Source organism: Lepidochelys kempii, chromosome 11 (assembly GCF_965140285.1).
Source record: "Lepidochelys kempii isolate rLepKem1 chromosome 11, rLepKem1.hap1, whole genome shotgun sequence".
Taxonomy (NCBI): domain Eukaryota; kingdom Metazoa; phylum Chordata; order Testudines; family Cheloniidae; genus Lepidochelys; species Lepidochelys kempii.
This window is the reverse complement of record NC_136390.1, coordinates 39,231,187-39,252,834: the sequence shown is the minus strand read 5'-3', so window position 1 is coordinate 39,252,834 and position 21,648 is coordinate 39,231,187. Positions and strand designations below refer to the sequence as shown.

General features: G+C 37.9%; 1 protein-coding gene across 6 annotated transcripts in view; it reads right to left on the bottom strand.

Moving 5' to 3' along the window:
* UBR3 (ubiquitin protein ligase E3 component n-recognin 3) overlaps positions 1 to 21,648 on the bottom strand; it is a 207,312-nt gene that overhangs the window by 42,545 nt on the left and 143,119 nt on the right. For all 6 annotated transcript variants that reach the window (XM_073305786.2, XM_073305785.2, XM_073305780.2 and 3 more), the window contains 2 exons: positions 19,752 to 19,837; positions 7,381 to 7,486 (listed from right to left, as the gene is read on the bottom strand). In XM_073305786.2, the coding sequence (XP_073161887.1) occupies positions 7,381 to 7,486; positions 19,752 to 19,837 (192 nt within the window). The remainder of the gene's footprint in view (positions 1 to 7,380; positions 7,487 to 19,751; positions 19,838 to 21,648) is intronic.

Sequence of the window (21,648 nt, the reverse complement as noted above, 5' to 3'; positions counted from 1 at the left end):
GTCCATAGTGACAGGAGCTCTTAAGGAAGGATTCAGTAAAAGGAGTTTATTTTATATCTACATTATCTCCTTTTATACTTGAAAACTAACAATGTATACAATGAGCACAAGTCACCAAGCATCAAGTCACTCTAAAACAGTGATTTTCAACCTGTGGTCCGTAGACTATGTCTAAGATTTTCAAAGGGATCTGCAACTCCCTCAGCAATTTTTTAGGGGTCTGCAAATAAAAAAAGTTTGAAAACCACTGCTCTAAAAAACAGTGTTGTGAACAGTTAGAATTCTAGAAAAGGCAATGAAGAAGTCAAATTTTCAAAAGCACCTAGTCCCATTTTCAAAAATGACATAGGCATTTATGAGCTTAAGTCTCACTGAAACTTAGGGATGTAGGCTCCTAAATCACTTAGGCACCTTTGAAAATTTTACCCATGGTTAATTTTATTTTCCCTTTTGTGAGACAGATTTATAAGTTTCATTAGGCTGATGCCCTAAATTATAAACAAGTCATTTTAATTTTTTTCCAGAATTTTAAATTCATTAAAAAAGAGAGAAAGAAAGAAAAAGAACTCTGAACTCTAGTTGATCATGTTCATATTTGAAAAGTTCTTTCCTTCAGAAAGCAACAGCGTTAAAGCCATTTCACAGCAACAGACAATTAGGTCAAATGCCAATTTTGACACAATAAATTAGACAAGATTCCAATTTATATAGTGTGCGGTGATGACTGGCAACATCACCAAAAAAAGTATGGAAGACTCACTTTTTAAATGCGAGAACAAGTGAAATGCTTGCTTAATTTATTCATTCCATATGAATTGGAGAAGTAAAGCTATACGAAATGTCAAGGTTTTCGATAAGCTGCTTCAGTCTACGTCAAGCACTGCAGCACATTAAGCACTTAAAAAGCACTCTGTCATTCATTAACAGCCTAAGCAACTTCTTCATTATGACACTGAAACTGCATTTATAAACTCTGTTTAGAATATGGAATTTATCCATCCTGCTAATCCCCTATGCATATGAGAAAGCCTGATAAGTCTGACTTTCCAACAGATTGTACCACAGTAGCAGCTAATGAAAAGCCAGTTAATGTAACTTCTCATGGTGCTGAAGCAAGGTACTGTAAAATGAATCCATGCATCCATTTTCAAAAGAATCTATATGATAACAGTTCAAAGAGGTACCTTCTGATATGCCCATAAACGAAAATTTGTTACTTGATTTCCTTTCTGGGACTGACCTCTCCCTCTAGTCCAAGACAACTGGGCTGCATTTCTCTGGCAGAACAAAAAAGTCCATGGGCTGGGGCTGGGAGCAATTGTGGAAATGCTCCACTTTACCCTTCTGTGGTTCCTGAGAGGGTCTCCTGGAGTGCAAAGCACCTCTTAAATCTCTTGTTTACTCCATTTGGCCTGCTCTGTGATGAAGGGAAGGGGAAACAAAGCCACACTATGGGTGATTTCATCAGGGAACAAAGGCCTAGAAATATTGGTCCCCAAGGGAGAGAAGAGAATGACACATAAGCTTTAAACGTTAGGATTTGCAATAAATAAGGTGTGAAGGCTGAACCAAGGCTCTGTTTGCATTGTCAGGGGCAATCTGACGGAAGGGAAGAAGAGTGGCCAAGTACAGAAGCTTCATCAACAAGGACAAGCCTATACCATTTCTAAATTCTACTCTTTGTATTGGGCACCACATAGGACGCAACACAGCTTTATGCTGTTGCCCTTTTGCTAATGTTTGTGCGCTTTTGCAGCAGGTCAGTTTTTCATTTGATGAGAAATTGATGATGCAGTGTCAATGTATTTTCTAATATGATTTATTTAAAAAATGCTTATTACTCGTTTCCCTGAACAGAGGTGGGGTCACAGACTGTACATAGGCAACTGCAGCTTGCAAAAACCTCAACTAATGCACTGTCACTGTCTTTTGGTCTCTGTCTCTCATGGACTGTGTGCTTAAAACATTGTTTCCTCTTCCTCCCTCAGCCCCTGAGCTTTACTCCTGGTAAATGCAAAGCTGCTCATTTAGCACCATATGGTGTCAAAACGTGACTTGACCATTAATCTTCCTTTTGTGCAGCTTCTCTGCAACACACAGGAAATGTGCAGAAAAGGTCTGACTGCCCATCCAGGCAAAGAGTACTTTAACTTGCACAGTTCTCTTAACAACTGTCTGGGTGCACCTACAGTATAGGGGAACATCACAACTTTCTAGGGACAGTTCCATCCTGAGTGCCTATATATCAGGGCTAGCCAAACTTACTTACCCTCTGAGCCATATACATCTATCTTCACAAGTTCGAGAACAAAGGCGCTCCTGTCGGAACTTGGGGCTTCAGCCCCGCAAAAGGCGCCTGCTGGGGCTCGGCGACTTCAGCCCTGTTCCTGCTGAAGCCTCAACCCCTGGCAGGTGTGCCCCATGGGACTGAAGCCTCGATCCCCTCCTCTCTGCTGGACAGAAGCCCCTACCTCACCACCCTGTTGCAAGGCAGAAGTCCTAAGCTCCCGCCCCACATCTAGTAGGTGGAGAATGGGGCGGGGGCTCCGCGAGCCGTACTTTGACTGTAAAAGAGCCACACCACCTCCACTATATATCAAAGACTCATGTCATCCTCGACATAAGCACCTTTTGCCAAAACATTTTATCTGTCAACATATCAACCACAGAAGACTAAGCCAACCCGGAGAATTCAGTTTAAAGCAATTTTCATTTTTATCCTAGATTTGGGATGGCTATGTCACCAGGTGGTCAAGCAATGACCAACAACATACCACTATGTCACTGGTTCAGCAGAAACTGTAAAGAACCTGGTATATCACCACCAACAACTTAGTTTACCACAAAAATCTTCACAATTTATTAGACAGCTTTTTTGCTTTATAGAATAATTCACATATTTTAAGTTCTTTTGGACACAGTCTTCTTGCTTAATATTTCTCACACACATAGCACTTCACTTGTGCGTGGCTAACTGACACCATATTAACCCCTTCCTAAATTGTCTAGGGTTATTTATTTACATGGATAAAGTTGCATCCAATGATCTGTGCGCCATACAAGAGTTAAAAACAAGGCAACTGAGGGTGTGGAAAAAAAGACTATAAATTTCTCCTTATTCCTTCTTGCACAATAAATCACCTCTCCATCCAAACCTACACCTCAATCAGATGCTTCTTTTCTATAGGAACGGCCAGTAAAAGCAGATGAGTACTGCTGTGTGTATCCTGAAGTTCAACAAGTCTGAGCTCTTGCAGACCAAGTAGATGGTGGAAAAAATGTCCAGAGTCATGAATTCCTGACCAAAAATTCCCCGATGCTATCCTGCTTCTGATTAAACAAGAGGACTGTTCATTCAAGCACGCAATGAGGCATCACCCAAGAATGGAGGCAATCTCTCAGGTACCCAGATCCCTCACCAATTATGGAGGCAGATCTTGGCATAGATTGGGGCTGTTGGCAACAGTGCAACTATATGCAGATGTGCACACTGAAATTTTTTTTTAAGTAGCAGTATTATTTGGATTTAATTTTCCTATACATTTGGCATAAAATCTCCAGCCTGATATACAAATTAGTGCCAGTTGTGTAGAAGAAAACCAAGCTAAAAGTATGAGATCTAGAGTCAGACGATTTTAATTCTAAATTTGCATTTATATAAATAAAGTTATTAATGTTATATAAGAGCTGCAAGAATATAATGCAATCTTGCTTGTGTTTTGTAGATTACTTACAAAGCTGAAAAGGAAGAAGCCTTTTATTAAGTAAATAGTTATGCAATTAATCTCCTTACAAAAAAAATTTTCAATTAAAATGTTAATTTAAAGTAAAAATGAGATAGAACAAATCCAGAGTGTTACTAGGAAGTTTTGTTTTAGAAACAAAGAACCTGGATAAACAGTACTCTTCTGACACAGAACAGGTTTTGCTAGCGTTGATTTTTGTCTGAAGATTAGAAGTAGCACAAGTGAACACATTAGTGATGTTCAGTCAAAAGTTGTTTAGCTGCTGGGACTTTGTCATGCTGTTTGCAATCAGAATAAGCAAGTGAGGCTATTTGGATCTTTTTCTTTTATTGACAGATATTGTTCTACTGGGAGAGTCCTGACCTGGGAAAGATGATGATTTAAATTACTAAAATGCTTAGTTAGACTCAAAATGACAGAGTACAATCCATTTCCTAAGTCTGCACTGATATTTCTCCATCAACCTTCTAACCTTCTGCAGGTTGTAGTAAATCACCTTCTCATTAGCTGAGTTCTTACAACTGTATCTGAAAAAGATGCACTTTCAAAAGACGCTGTGAATTTTGAAGCAGCTTCAGATCACACATGCTCAATATGTCGTAGTTCACTTGAAGATTTTATTTATTTCTTCAAATTCCAAAAGTGTAATTACAGGAGCTCATATTGTGCTCCGGGTGCCTACCCTACAAATTAAAATCACAAAATAACGCAAAAAGGCTGGCTGCAAATATATCCTCCTTTGCCACCCTTTCCTCAACAGCTGTAGAGAGGAAAAAAGATGGGGTTTGCAGTGTGCTCAATAGGTTACCAATCTGAGCTCCGGAGGACCAAAGCAGGAAACAGTCCAAAATTGAGGAACCTTCACAGAATGTCCAGCCAGCAGCTCCCTCTCATTTCTACTGAGGGAGCTCAAGCTTGAGTTCCTCTGCTGATCTGAACTGTGGTAATATGGCATGATGAGAAAGGCTCTCCCTCAGGTAAACAGGTCCTGAACCACTTAGTGCTTTACAGGTTAAAACCAACACCTTGAATTCTACACACGTAGTATAATGGAGTAATCAAGGCAGAGTTCCTCTTGTATGGCTGTTCACCTTGCAAAATAGATAAAGAATGGGTACAAGAACACTTGGAAAACTTGAACCTGTCAGCACTAATTACAGTAAATATTTAGAAAACCAGGAAACATCAGTTTCAGAAGTAAGAAACCTATTATACCACCAGCTGCATCTATAACTACTTATCTAAGAGGTTTTTGAGCACAGTATCTAGTACGGCCCATAGCTCCATAATCACTAAGGGCTCTAAGTTCCATAAACAGGCTCTGTATAAACCTGTACAGGTTCCATGGGGCTTGTTTGCTATGTCACATAGATATGAAATCTTTCAATTGATTCAAAAGCTCAAATAGGAAAAAAAATCTCATAGCCACTCATAGCCAAATCTCCCTCTTCTCCCCTAATACCTCTCCACAGACATAGGTAATCCTTCATTTGTGATTCCCATTGTTAAACTTTAATATTATGAAATTATGCACAAGCAGTACCCACAACGCCTTTCACAGATGGATAGGCTATCCCTGGCTGACCAATGACAGTTTGTAGAGATCAGTATGGAAATCGTAATATATGGAGAAAACTTTAGAAAGGTAACTTTCAAGCGTTCTTCATGCAGAGCACATTGCACTAATCCAATCCTGATATCACACTCAGGTGTGTTTTACTGTAACCAGGTCCATATCCAAGAGAAAAGGCAGCAAATGCTTAACTAGAAGCAGGCCTGGTCATTACAATGATTTTTCCTAAATATTATAAATTCTAACAGTCCCTGCCACAGTCATCCAAGATCAGTTTTGAAGGCCCACAAGCCATTCATCCACCAGTCCTCCATTTACTGGAAGCTCTCAGACCAAACTTTAGCAATAGGGAGAGGGGAGAAGCACTCAGACTGCAGAACTGTCAATGGGTATGTTTACAGAGCCGGTGGCAGCATGCCGCCAAGCCCAGGTTGAAAGACTCAGGCTCAAGCTACCACATTAAAAATAGCCATGTAAACAGCACTTTGAAGTTGCAGCTCGGGCTCTGAAGCTCAACCCCTTCGCTAGGCTTCAGAGCCCGAGCAGCAACATCTACACAGCTATTTTTAATGCACTAGCACAAGCTCTGTAAACCCCAGGCTGTCGACCTTGGCTTCGAGGCTCATGCTATAGGCTGTGTAGACATATCCAATATGGCCACAGGGGAGCAGCTCATCTATGAGGACACTGCTCGGTGTGCAGAGAAGGAGGGACTCAGCATCCTTCCGGTGCTACTAGCTGCTCCCTTGGGGGATCAAGAACCAATGTGGTTTCAAAGAAGGAAGAACCTAGCCTTTCCCACCACTCTCAGTAGTGGTGGTAGCAGACCCTTCCCACCCCCTCTCACTAAAAAGAGGTACGGAGATTGAGGAAAAGCAGAAATATGAGTCTCCACAAAGAGAAGATATACAGATTTTACTGCCACAAAAAAAGAGCATCAATTCAAAGCTCCGGATGCCCTTGACAATCATTTAAATAATACAAATAATTGAACAGATTGTTCTAATTGTTCTAATAAAGAATAATATTTTAGCATAAATTTTTTTCTTGGTCTCCTCACAGATCTCCCTATTGCCCAGCTTTTCAAACCTCTACCCTCCCAAAAGCCAGGGAGAAAAAGTAGGCCTTGCAGTGTGCCCAAAAGAGCAAGAAACTCTGGTTAATTCAGACCAGGACCATTCACAACTCTTTCCCTTTCTTGCTTGTCTCTAACCAAGTGATTTCCTCTCCAGCTCCTCCACCATTTGGCTATTTGTCATCTTTGCATGTACACAACCTCCATGCTTTCTTCCCTACTGTTTATTGCTAGGTATCTGGGGATTTCCCATTAATTTAATTTTATATTTTTCTTTTAATTAAATATTCGGACAACTTTTACTATTGGATTCAGGCACTCTCATGAGGATAACCACAATGTGAAGGAAGGAAGTATAAAAGAGAAATTAGGATAAAGTACCTCAAAGAAAATGGGGTCACATTTTATATCAAAATTCCATTTTGAAATCGTTTCAAAAGGGTTAATAAGTGATTTATAGATGTTTGAATATATGGTTAATCAATTGTTATAAAGTCCAACAGGTCAATAAACTGCTTATAATAAACTATGACACATTCTAGCCTATAACATATACTTCTGACATATACTATTTATGTCAGTAACATTCTTATAACATCTATTAATTATTTAACTCTTTATAAACCATTTATAAATGGAATCTTAAAGTGTAACAAAAAGAGTTGCTTCCATTGTCCCTGGCTATCTTAATTAAAAGATCAAAATGTACAGAAAATTATAAGCCCAATTTCCTACCATCCTTAATGTTGGGCCTACTTGTCTTAACAGTATTACTTTAAAATCACAAATATGAATCTCTAATATTTTGTATAAAACAAATTTGAAAATTTCTTCTCTGCAAAGAAATACACTGTGTGTTAGACATTAAGTTTTGTATCTTACACGTTTGGCCATTCAGATTGTTGACAAGTAAAGATTTTTAGTTTCAGAAAGGGACCATTTGGTCCAAAGAACTATACTGATGTTGCGTATTTTAAAATACTTACTGTGAATTCCTATCTTGCATTATCTGTGTTAATTTTCTCCATGGGTTATATGCAGAGTCAATGCTGTAAAGCCGCATGTGCATGGCCAAAACATGGAACAGTTGATCTGAATTGGTGAAGGAAAAAAAGATAATTTTGTTAAATATATCTAAAATATTTTATATCAGTTTAGCACCATTTATTTCCGAAATCTTCTACAAAACCTGATGTCTTCTAGAATGCTATAAATGATGCTTTAGTGACAGGTCTACAAGATTCTCTCTCATAACTTCACTGGGTTTCTAAGCATAAGGGATTATACCTAGGGCCCTACCAAATTCATGGCCGTGAAAAACACATCACGGATCGTGAAACCCAGTCTCCCCTGTGAAATCTGGTCTTTTGCGTACTTTTACCCTATACTATACAGATTTAATAGTGGAGACCAGCATTTCTCAAACTGGAGGTCCCAACCCAAAACGAGGTTGTGTGGGGGTCACAACGCTACTGTAGGGAGTCGAGGTATTGCCACCTTTACTTCTGCGCTGCCTTCACAGCTGGAGAGTGGCACATGCTGGCTGGCCGCCCAGCTCTGAAGGCAGTCCCGCAGCCAGCAGCAGTGCAGAAGTAAAGGTGGCAATACCATGACACCCTTATTACTGCACTGCTGCTGCTGGTAGTGGTACTGCCTTAAAAGCTGGGCTCCCAGCCAGCAGCCACAGAGATTTTGGTCAATTTCACGGTTGTAGGATTTTAAAAATTGTAAATTTCACTGTTTCAGGTATTTAAATCTGAAATTCATGGTGTTGTAACTGTGGGGGTCCGAGCTCTAAAGGGTGTCATGTGGGGGTCTCAGGGATATTGTAGGGGGGGCTGCAGTATTGCAGGGGTGGCCAACCGGCAGCTCCGGAGCCACATGCAGCTCTTCAGAAGTTAATATGCGGCTCCTTGTATAAACACCGACTTCGGGGCTGGACCTACAGGCGCCAACTTTCCAGCGTGCCAGGGGGTGCTCACTGCTCAACCCCTGGCTCTGCCACAGGCCCCAACTCCACTCCACTCCACCCCTCCCTACCCCCTCTCCTGAGCCTGCCATGTCCTCACTCCTCCCTTTTCCCCCCCACCAGAGCCTCCTGCACACCACGAAACAGCTGATCGGGATGTGCGGGAAGGGAGGGGGAGGCACTGATTGGCGGGTCTGCTAGTGGGCGGGAGGTGCTGGGAATGGGGCGGGGAGGGAACTGATGGGGGGCTGCTGATGTATTACTGTGGCTCTTTGGCAATGTACACTGGTAAACTCTGGCTCCTTCTCAGGCTCAGGTTGGCCAGCCCTGCGGAATTGTCATCCTTATTGTGCACTGTTGCTGACGGTTACTCATGACACAGCAGATTTTCATAATACAACTTCACAATATCAATCAGAATTCATGAGTTGCATAGATATAGCCCCAATTCATAACAGTGATACCATGCTCTCATTTGTTTGTCTCGTATCTGAAGTACTCTTCTTGTATTCCATATGTCTACGGTTTAAAATTCCTAAAGTTCCTGGAATCAAAGGTTCAGATCCCAGCTGGGTCAACTCAGCCCTTCATCTTTTGAGGGTAGAAACTTTTAGTGCCACCAGTTTATTATGCAGTCATCTTTTGGATAAGACTTTAAAAACAAAGTTTCTGCCTACTTTGCATTGACATTACAGATAGCATGGTATTTTTCTTAAGGACACTATTTTGCCCACATTTCTGCAATGCGCTGTGCAGTTTGTTGTCACCCTCCAACCCAGATGCAGCTGTATTTCAAGGGCCCCGGAGATATATGATTATTTTCAAAATACTTTTTGAATCCTTTTGAACAAAAGACACTATTATGTTATTAATGTAAGTTATTACAGAATCATATATTAAATGTGATTATTGCCACATAGATGCGAATTGTACAATTGGTCCATAGAAACAAACTAATATATTCATGAATTACAGATAACTATTCACTTGGACTACATCCATCTGCTCTTTTTTCAGATTTCCTCTTTGTTATGTAACTTAGGCTGGCAGTCACAATTAGTGCAGGCAGCATCTTCAGATTTTTACATTTTGCAGGTTTTGAGACGCCCTGAAGCCCTTTCAATTACTTCTTGTATGTTTGTTGTACTGTTACATCCCTAGTGAAAGTGTATATGCTATTCTACTGTAATGTGTTGATATGAAAGTCCTATTTTTAAAAAATGAACTCTCTAGGTTTCCCATAATTTGGCTCAGTTTTCCCTTCCTTCACTACATGTTTTCTTTCATTCTACACTATATATTGGTGTCTTCTGCTGTGTCTGTTTCAGTGTCTCACCCCCCCCCCCAATTTTTCTGTAAAGTTAAATAATGGTTCCTTCTTATTTTCACTCTCTCTTCCTCTACTTCCCTTCAATTTTTCCTTTTTGTTCAATCCTCTCTCCCATTTTCTCCTCTATTATTTTACTTTTCTCTTGCTTCATGTTTAATCTCGCTCCTTTCTTCTCTTTCTGCAACCCCCATTCCACCTGCACACACATCTACAGGTCTCCATATTTAAATAAAAATAGTAGCTATTAATTTATTTTCCACAAAAAGATAATTACTCAGAGATATTTGGTCGCCAAAAAAGTCTTATGCTAAAGTCAGCTGACTCTGCCAGAGCCTGAGGGCTGTAATTAGTTCCCGGGGTTTGTAAAATAATTGAAGATGTAGATGACACTGGAACTGATTGCTGTCACCTGCTTTCTGAATAAAGTCAGTCAATGAGGACAAAATAAACCCTCATTTCTCCTAGCAAGAAATTATAACAAAATGTTGTTTTGCTGACAGATTTCTCAATGTCCTAAGAATATACTGATCTTTCAGAAAATTATACTAATTTCTTTTTATTTAAATGAACACCACAAAACTATTGGTTTCCTCCTTTCTCGTCTAAAGGAAAAAAAAATAGAAAACATGATAATTTACATTAAACTGCTCCTTGCTTCAAACAGAAAGGAGCACCGAGGCAGAAATGTGCTCAGAGTAATTAACTCTTTGTTCCCATATTGACTATTTTCCAACCTTACATTTAACATAAAATGAATTGGTCAAGCATCAAATTCTAGCACCAGAGGGTTTATTATTTGTATGTTCTGGCTATATGTTTGTGAAATTAGGGCGTGTTGTATTGTAGTACTAATCTGAACAGAAACATTTTTGTTACCAAAAGCTTTATGAAACACAAAATCTTAGGGTTTGTTAGTTTGTGATGGATCGAGGAGACAGCAATCCTACTACCTACTTCTGTTCTATATAAATATGATGCAGGATATTCAGTCTAAGATAGGCAAAAATAAGCAATGCTTCTGCTGGATTTTTTTTGAATGAAAAATTTTCTACAATGCTATTTTAAAATATAAAAATAATTCTTCCATGTCAATGGAGCACAAGCATAGAGTGTTTTTTTCTAGATTTAGAGTAACAAAAGAATACATTGCCCCCTAATGGGAACACAGTAGCAAAAAGACATGGTTTCTGAGTCTCTTCTTGATGTCTAAATATTCTTCACTGTTTAGTAAAATGAAATCCTGAAGTGGCCATTTGTTTTTTTTACTACTCCTTTGCAGTGACTATGTGATTATGAAAAGCAAGAGAATAAGGACAGAGAGAACAGAGAAAGGCATGATATGCCATTTCTTCACAAAAATTGGCTTGTCTTGGATACATCAATATTCAAATGACAACATTCCTGCTATTCTACTCCGAAAGTTTTCCTGCTTATGTGTTTGTGTGATGGCGTGGAAGTCCATGTGGGGCTACACAAAGGCAAAATTTATCTGCCTTTATATACTGTGTTCTGCCATGACTGCACCTCACCAAAGTGTGGATAGAGGCCTATAAAAAGCAGTTACCTCATTTTCCATAGACTTTGTCTTAAAGATCTAAACTACAGCCTCTTCTGTTAAGAAGCAAAAGCAACATATTAAATGACAATGAATCATTAAAGAGCCACCCTAACTACTCTCCAGCAGCAAGAAGATGACAGCCATAACTCAACAGGCATCCCAGACACCCCCACAGACAACAGTGTTTCTTATGGGCCCCTCTCCCAGGAATAATACAAAGTCATCAAGCAGCGATGATGGTGTGCAGAAGCAAGTGAGGGGTCTGGCCTGGAATCTCCAAACTAATATACTTCAAGCTATTTGAAAAAGTCTGTTAATTTTTTTTAAATCTTAGAAGTACAAAAAACTACAGGTTTACAATGTAATGAATGGTATAGGACAACGTAAACTGGACTCTCCTATTTTTCCTCATATAATACATGAGTGAGGTTACAGCCAATTAAGTTGACCAAATGTAAACAAATTGTTAGAGTTAGATTGTTTTTGTTTTCAGAGAGTACCTATTTATGAGCACAAACTATGCAACATACTTAACAAAACATCATCTACATTTACAGTCAGTTTTGACTTTGATTCATGGTAATTTATTACCAAACACTCCCCTCAAAAATTATCTTGCTCAAAAAAAATACTTAACCGGCTACCAGGGGTCTGTTCTTTTCAGCTGCCCCATGCCAGCTCTGCTTTCAGTGTTTTCTTACTGTGAAACAGCAGAGATGAATTAATCAGAGTCAGCACTTTCAAAAGAGCAGCTGGAGAGAAAAGACACTACCACTGCTTTGGGACTGAAGCTGCTAGAGAATAGTCTTCTGATGTTCTCACCCTCAAATATCAAGGATAACATTCTATATATATCTACATCACCAGCACTTGCTGCTGTAATCACATCCTTTATTATTTTCAATATTAAGGAATACTGGTATACATTTTTGATTCCACAGGAGGACAGAAAAAGATGGTCCCATACATGTTTTTATCTTTCATTTCTATCTATACACAGGACAAACTAAACTAATTTGGAGAGATGATTACATATGATTTTGATAGGTGAATGGAAAGATGTATCCAATGTCTGCTAAATTTACAATATCGACATGAAATTTACTGAAGCTACACATTTTCTTCTTGTTTAGTTTGGAACTCTTCTTCTGCCCTACACAGAAACTTTGCATAGCTATTTAACATTGTCTTTTGCCAAAGAGAGTTTAGAAACTTCATTCACATGAGGTATCACATTCTACATACGGAATGGAGGAGGTGCTGTACGAGTGATGAAAAACTGCATGTTTGGCTCACATTTATTTTACCCTTCAAAAGTCAGGAGCACATTTTTATCCTCAATTCTTCTCACATTTGTATTTTTAAATACAGATAAATATTACCTGTTTTGCTGTAATGCTCATAAGTCTCTGTTTTGACTTTACTTTTCTTGATCTGACCTTTTTTCTCCCTGTTCCAAAGACTATTATTCATATTTCCAGTGTTAACAGGGACAGCTTGCAGGAGGCAACAAGCAGTCCTCTGCAAGTGAAGCATAGTAGGTGCTTCTGGTTTCAGGTGCAGCATGAAACCAGTAGCACTATTGCACTCCTCCCCTCAACCTCCTGGTCAGGACTCTATGTAGATCATTACTGGAGACATTGGCTAGAGTACTGATTTTTAACAAGGAGTCGCAGATTTCCTTTTTCTCTTTATAGAGCTTAGTTAGCCTTAATATCTTCAGTAGGAAAGACTTGCCGTCTGTCTTCCCAGTCATCACTGATCCTGTAGACTGGAAATACTGAGAAAGATTTTCCTTTCTGTGAAGGTCAGGAAAATCCTTTTTATTTTAGGCAATAGATGATGCAGCACTGTCAGACAAATCTAAGGCCTTGAGCACTACACTGATTAAATAGCTAATATCCTCTGGACCAAAACTCTTCAGAGTGGTGTCCTTACAGTAGGAGATCAATTTTAGAGAGGATGAGGGAGAAATTTTCCCTTTTTCTTTGAAGAATATCATTGGCTTTCTTTTTAGATTCCTTCTTCGAGTATAGAAGATATGTCAGACTTCTTAGCAACCAGCAAGTGGGGCTCTTTGCTATGTGATAAAGAATGCTTTTTGCTGCTATATTTTTAGAAAAAAGAAAAGGAGTACTTGTGGCACCTTAGAGACTAACCAATTTATTTGAGCATGAGCTTTCGTGAGCTACAGCTCACTTCATCGGATGCATTGCATTGCATCCGATGAAGTGAGCTGTAGCTCACGAAAGCTCATGCTCAAATAAATTGGTTAGTGCATCCGATGAAGTGAGCTGTAGCTCACGAAAGCTCATGCTCAAATAAATTGGTTAGTCTCTAAGGTGCCACAAGTACTCCTTTTCTTTTTGCGAATACAGACTAACACGGCTGTTACTCTGAAACCTATATTTTTAGAGTTGACCTCGGTGGTTAAGCTGAGTGGGAGCTATCTAGGTTCGACAGAGGTTTTGGCTTTCTTGAAATCAGTGTCAAGACACGACTACCAGCTGTGACTGAAGAAGGCAAAAGGGGAGACGGGCACACCCAGATGGCTGAGGAGCCAGCAGCAACAGGAATGTTTGCATACACCTGGAGATGCTCATAGTAGCAAAGGACCAGGAAGTAGCTGAAAGAGAGTTTTACCTTTTTCTATGACTTCTGTATGAAGTTAGCTGGGAGTCTACTCAATTGTGCTCACGTTACTAGACTCTGCAAGATGGAAATGATACAATCTACACTGGGAGAATGATACAAGAACCAAATTACTTTCCTGGAAGAAACAACATACACCATCTCTGGATGGTGGATACAAATTGCAGTGTGGTCAGATCCAAGGATGGTGCCGAGAGCTATCATTTGATTTGGCTAAGGAACTTGGTACAGAGTTCAATAGAGAGCATACTTATTACCTCTGCAATGCCATTTGTTTCCAGTGCTTAAGAAATTCTGTGTATCAAGAAAGCTAGCTGTGTATCAAGAAAGCTGAGCTCTAAACTGAACAAGAGCCATTAGAGAGGAGGTAGAAACAACCTAATGAGACAGTTTTTCATTGTTTAGGACCGCTATACAAGGATAAGAAGGTATTGAGCGTTTCATTTTAAGGACAGCTTACAAGAGTCCCAAATACTCTTCCTATATTCATATACATGTGAATTTCCTTCCAATTTAAAAAACTGGTGCTGTAAGCTCATAGGGAGATCACTGTTTCCTTTGGCTTTCTCACAGTCAGCTCTGACAGGAAGCCTACACCAGAAATGAGCTTTCATCCCAGGTTGAGATCAGAAATGTTGTTGAATTTTCCTATCGCCACCTGCTGCTATCAGGGCACTTTGAATTAATAGTTACTTGGAAAAGATAAGCAAATACAACTACTTAAGGAAAGCAAGAAATATGGAAAAATAGGCTTTTGTGATATTTATGGACATTAGAGAGATACCATAATGAAACACACATCAAAGGAACATCAGAACGTAGTAGAGAAGACAGATGGAAGAGAGAATCTGGATCAAAAATGTCTGTACTACATTAGAAGATGAACACTGCTACTTAGACATTGAAGGAATCAATAGGATTTATAAAAAACTCAAGAAGATGACATCTCTGTTTTCATATCCCTTTCTCCTTAGCATATGTTATTTACATAAGAAGAAAGAAGGTATTTCATATCACATTACATAACATTACTATCATAGGACAGGAGAATTCCATTCTGCATTCTTCTGACCAAATCCTAGAAAAAAAAGCAATTGAGATATCTGAGCTTTTTATAAACCTTTACAATATTCCAAAGTAAAAAATAAAATCTGTACAAATATTAGAGGACATAATTATTTCTCCTTAACCACAACATTTCAAGAACTCTGATGTCATGTTGCTATCAATGCCTAATGTCACACCACTTCTAAAAAGAACCTACATGTAAGATAAAGAGGCCTTGACCTGCATGTTTGTGTTTTATACTGTATACAAGCATATATTTTCTTAAATTCACAACATTTTTAAACCTTAAAATGACAATTACATGGCCAGATTTCCTTTATCATTATTGTCACATTGGCTCAGTCACTGACTCTAGCAGCTACATTAATCATTCTTAATTTTACTTCCCAAGTACAGTTGCCCTCATGGTGCAATCTACTAAAACAGCACTTGACCTATTTGTTCCCACCATCTTCACTGACTCTTGCTGCTGTAATAGCTCACCTGGGACACCATATTCCATTTTCTGCACTATCTTATCGACGAACTTTACAGTTGTTACAAGACTAATACAGAGTGGTGTGCTTAATCACAAGAGAGATACCTCAGTACCAAAGCTGTGAGAGAATCAAAAGAAAGATCTGTGGGGGCTTACATTGTCATGAATTGTAATTGTTCTATACTGAACAGAAGCAGGTTTAGAAAGACCACAAAGTTAGTATAGTACTGCACAAATAAAGCCTATATTTCCTAAGAATAAGATTAAACTCAAAATAGTATTAAATTCCTACATAGGGAAACAAATGGCTTGCCTGCAATCATTTCATCTTTAAATAAGAAAAAAAAGTGTTTCAGTTCTATCTACATAATGAAGAAACTGTAGGTATTTTGCAAGTACATTTTTTTTAAAAAAATGGAACAAAATACAGGACTATGGAAGGATAATTTACACATGGCAAACAAGAAGAATTTTGCCAGGCTTATGTTTCTAAATTATATTTTGTAAAATGACTATATAGAGAGAAAAACAAGAATTCCCCTTTTTAAAAAGTGCAGCATCTGTTTTATGGCTACAGCTAACTCATACACTTGAGGGACATATTTTCACTCAGTCCACAGACATCCCAATGGCCTGAATGGACTCTCTCTGTATGGGAGGTTGAGGACAGAACAGTCTCATTAAGTTAAACACCATTTCATAAAACCTACTAACTAGGAAAAACAATTCTCTTCTCATTAGTCAAAATCTTACTGTTCAAAGCTAAACATTTTAATACCAAACTCAAGTCCAGTGTGATTCTGTTCTAGGAGGACCTACATTTAAACAGGAGTCTATTTTATTGCAAGATTTAATGTGACTGAATAGTTTTCCAGTTAGCTGACAATCCAAGCTTTTTTACCAATTTAATGAATGCAATATAAATAGCGTGTGAATGAGCTAACAATAATTAGATGGCATTCATGGTTTTGTAGTTTGTTTATTTAAAACAACATGATCTTAGTTTAAATAGTGCATTTCAACTGAAGCATCTAAAGCCCTTTTTCAAATTTCCTGAACTATGGGCAGGTTAAATTTCAGTATATAATATTGATAAAAATAGCAATGCAAGCTTAGGAAATATGCAATTATATTTATAAAAAAGTAGAAAAACAACAACATTTTAGGGTATGTAACAATATTACCAGAACTTAATTTCAAAGTCTTTTCTTTCCCCTCTTGCGTGTGACATGGTCCAAACTCTCATAACATAATATAAAACTATTAATTGTTTTTGTCCAAAAACCCTCTACTAAAAAATTCTGTCATATATGAAAATGAATCTGGATTGAAATCTTAAGGTTTTGTTTGTGAGACTATTTACTCTATCACAATATTCAGTGCAAACTTCTCAAGTCAGCTTCTGACAGGCTGAGTGGTTAATCAGGAGTTTATCAGAAAAACCTTTTAAAGTACTGTAACTTAACCATTTTTAATGAAACGTGTGTTGTGTACTAGTTTACGCATATCATCTGTATTTAACCTTGGGTATGAGAGAAAGAGAGAACTTATTCGTTAAATTACATACAGGACCCTTGGGAGGATGTCTTTCATATACATTTTTCTTTTCTTTTTTTTTAAATTGTGCTTTGTTTTAAATAAAAGCTACAGTTTGAGTGCTCTTTTGAAGAGCCCACTACAAAAAACACTCTGGAAACTTTCCATTTAAATGATAAAATAGGTATCCTCATTGTTGTTTGGGTTTTAGTTTTACTTCAGTAAGGTATATTTCTGAGGCATAAACTGCTTCACCTTTCCTTTCAAATACATCAAACTTATCAGTTTATTTTTCAACTGTTTTTCCATTAATTTTCCAAAATTCCATTAATTTAGAAGTTACATGCTGCCCTAAGAGACTATCAGTATGTTCACAAACAGTTGTGTATTTCATCAGGGTGATTTTCAACACTGGCTGATATTCAGATGTTGGTGATAAAATACTGATATAAGGAAAGTGAGACTATGCATTATCAAAACTTTTAAATAGGCAAAAACAATATGTTCTTTTGATATTAATATAACATCAAATATTTTTACAGTGCTTTAAGGTCTGGTGAATTTAGTTCATTCCACTTTTATCATACATCAAAAAATCATAAGTGGTACTACTATGCGGCTGATAAGTCTCATATTTCTGAAGACTCAGGGCTCAAGATAAAAAACATTCCTTTACTCACTATAGGCCACTTTCTCCAATTAAAAAAAATTACCCTAACTGAGAAACATTAAAAAGGCAGAGCATGAACAGACACTGATAGTCATGTGGGCCAAAAGGCCAGATTGCTACTATCAAAGACCTGTCATTTATTAATGGATTGCACTCAAAACACATCCAGTACTTTCTATACATAGCAAGACGCAATCCTTGTCCCAGCGAGTGCACAAATACTTTTCACTTATATAGAGACTCCCATTCAAGGTTCATAGCCTTGAACCCATTCATAGCCCTTTACAAATATTATGCATCACAACAACCCTGTGAGAGAGGTAATATATCCGTTTCACAGGTGGGTAAAAGGCAGTGAGAAAATCTCCATTATACCAATTTTACATTTGGATAAACTAAGGCACAATGACTCATTCAAGGTACCCAAACACAGACAGAAACAAAACTGGGAATAGAACCATAGTCATCTTCGCCAGCCATGAGACAATACCTCCACTTCAAGAATTCCTATGGAAATAAGCCTTACACAGAAGAAGCAGTTGTTCTGCAGCTGTGTGGGAAATGTTTTGCTAATACACACTGGATAATATGCTGCTTATTGTACATTACATTCAAAAAATGATGTTAAAATAACATTATTTAGATTGCAAACCAAAGCACTTGAAAGTTAGAAAATGTCCACACAATCTTAATTCTGCCTCTTTGTTCACCCACCCCGTGCACTGAATGAGGCAGTGGGTTTTATGTAGAAAATAGTACGTGATTATGTTATTAAAAACAACATAATGCAGATACACAAGTGGGCAGAATTATGGTTGCATGGATAATTGTAAATCTGGTGCTTCCTAACTTTAAAATGCTAGGATTTTTTTTTTTTAAAGGAGAAAGGTGAACATAAATCCTATTATGTGCAACTGTACCCTCCCATCACTTATCAGCAGAATCTGAACCTAAGCCTTCAGCAATGCAACACAGACTTCAAACCACTTAAGCTACAGAATTAACTACATTGGCTGGTAAAAGGCTCCATCACCCCTACTTCTCCAAGAAAGGGAATGAATCACAGGGTCCTGATGCTGGGTCTTGGCAGTGATTGTGGATGACAAAGTCAAGCCCAGCCCAGCCCAGGCCTCCTCCCCGCCACACACATACACCCCACCCCAGGGGCTGGGGTAAGTTCCTGGTCCATGTGACGCCCAAGAGATGGGCATGGGCCACTGGGACCATGTGCCGGTCTTGGTGGAGAGCCTAGCACAGTCCGGGTCCCTCAACTATAGCCGCTTGGATAGTTCCCTAGCCTTCCCAGGACAGCATCTGCTGCAGCATGAGCCAGGCCTCAAAACGTGCTGTGTTATTATTTTGGCAGGCTGCCCAAATTTTCCTGAAAAAGGTAAACCACAGAAGGGAAATGATCATTTTTAACACTTTATATCTCCGCGAACTCATGGGAGAAAGAAAAAGGCACTTAGCTCTCCTTGCCAAACAGCAAGGTCTTTCTGAAAATAATGGAAGTGTAAAAGCTTCTCAAAGTAAAGGTCACAAGAGTTTTTATCATGACAAGTGTTAAACAACTAAATATAGGTGTCACCACCAGCTCCCCCATTAAAGAGTCAGTGTGTGTATCTAGTGTGAGTTACAAAACCAAAGTTGTGGATATCTTTACTTACCAGCAGTAGCAGCCAGGGTTGTACAAAAATTCTCTGGCAAAGTAAACTGCTTTTGTATAAGCATTATCGTTTGCTTTTAAAACGCTTATAGCTGCTTTGTTTTTATCATTTTAAATCATTCAAATGATATTACATGGTTATGATGATATTTGCTTTCTAAACGGATTATCTTTACAATACAGGAATATTCTTTGTGGATAATCTTTGTAAATTACACTTCTGTTTTCTCTTAACCAAAATTACAGTAAACAAAAACAAAAAATTAACAATCTGAAAAAACTCTAGCATAGAAATAATAAAAAGTTGACCACAGTACACCTAGAAAATATGCTAAAATGTAAAAACAGGCAGCATCTTTATTTTAAGCTAAATTTCACAGTTCTCGTTTAATTTTAAAATAATTTAAATCACACAATAAATTAAACTTACTTAAACAAGATCTTTTTCCAGCTGTGCTTGCCCCGCCTAAGCATAAATTGCCTCCTCGATGAACCAGTTCAAGTTCCAAGTTTGTTCTGCATGAAATATATAAAGGTATTAGGATGCAACTTCAGGATTCAAGCGTCTATAGACAAAAAGGAGCTTCCATAAGCTCGCATTGTATACCATAGGGAAGAACGCCGCACATTAGTTGCTTGGTGGTTACAACAAGGCAATGTTTGACCATTAAAAATAGCAAAATAGAATACTTTTTTGATTTAAACAGCTTGGTTGGCAAGTATTGTATGAGGCACTCAAACTACAGTGGTGAGTGCATTACCGATAACTAAGTATATTTATTTTGCAGCATGCATCTTTTTCAGACATTTTCACAACTCATTGCTGCTAGTGGAATTTTTGTGCAAACCTGGAAAGACCATTTATAACTCAAAGTCAACAAAATTTTAGGAAGTTAGATATATTTAGAACATGTGACTTCCTTTGTGAGGCACAGAACTTTTTAAGTAATTTACAAATAAACAACATAAATCAGATACTTCATCTTCAGAATATTTTAATTCCATTACAATGGAAGCCCTGTCCTTTGTTTGATAGCAATGTTATTGGAAGCCGTGGAGGTAAATTTTCAGTGAAAGGCACTGGGATTTAGCTGTGTAACTCATTAGTATGAGATGGGAGTTGTGCAACGAAATCCCTGCATGTCACATTAACACTTTACTTCTTAGTATATTATAATATTCTGATGATTCGATATTATTTTTTGGCCAAATTCAACAACAATGTTTGACTTTGGAATTGGATGTTTATGTACTGTATTACCGTTTACCCTCAAGACACTGATCAAGCAATTTACATTTTGTCTTCTGAAAGTTTGTTTTAACAAATAAACATGCATCCCTACATTTCTGGTATAGGAAGACAAAATTACTATTCTGAAGTGATATTATGCTAAATTAATTCAAACTGCAATCTTTTTCCTTACATGTTTTTCTTTAATTGAAATTAAATAAACCATTTCTAGAGTCAGTATAATTTGACTGAATATCATTAATTGCAAGAAAACCTATTTTAGAATTTTAGGCATATGCATATTTAATCTAAACTACAGGATGAAGAGAACAGAAAAATACTTCATTCAAAATAAAATATTTTGGAAAAATTTCAGCTCTATCAGTTTAAGAGACTACAGGATTCTTCATATACAGTGTTTGTAAAGATACTTTCATATGTTTCTAAAATAGTAACATTTCAAAATATTAATATCCCTAAATTTGCAGCTCATGCCACCCATTTCTGAAGGAATGCTTTAATCCTCTCTAGCCAGGGGAAAAAAAAAAAAGCAATTTAACACTGATAATGTTCCTACTCAGAGCTCCATCTGGTAGCTGCTGATAAGGGCATCTGTGTGACAGGGGAATTTTCCACTCTTCAGGCGATTTGCAGTGCTCACTGAACTTCTAAAACCTACCAGCAAGGAAGCAAGGACAGGGATTTCATATTAGTGGGCAGAACAGCAAGTGTAGATCAGCATGTGTTAGTTCTTCTTTGGAATATAAATGAGACAAATGTTTTATTTCTACAAATCTTCTGATGACTAATTTGTAAATTAATGGCAGTCTTCTACTACTAAAACCAAGACATTTGCTAGATGTTATTTAAATGATTTAATCAGAAACACTATCTCAATCTCTTAAGAACAAATGTCATATCTAGAATTTTCAATTTTCCTTTCACTAAGACATATATACAATTTTACAAAAGCAAAAGTCAAGGACAAATCTGACAGAACAAGACATGCATGCAGTACTATGCTCCGCAGAAGGAGAGTCCTGGTGACAGACAATCCCTCCCCAGCCCTCCTCTTCCCGCAATCCCCCAGCACACT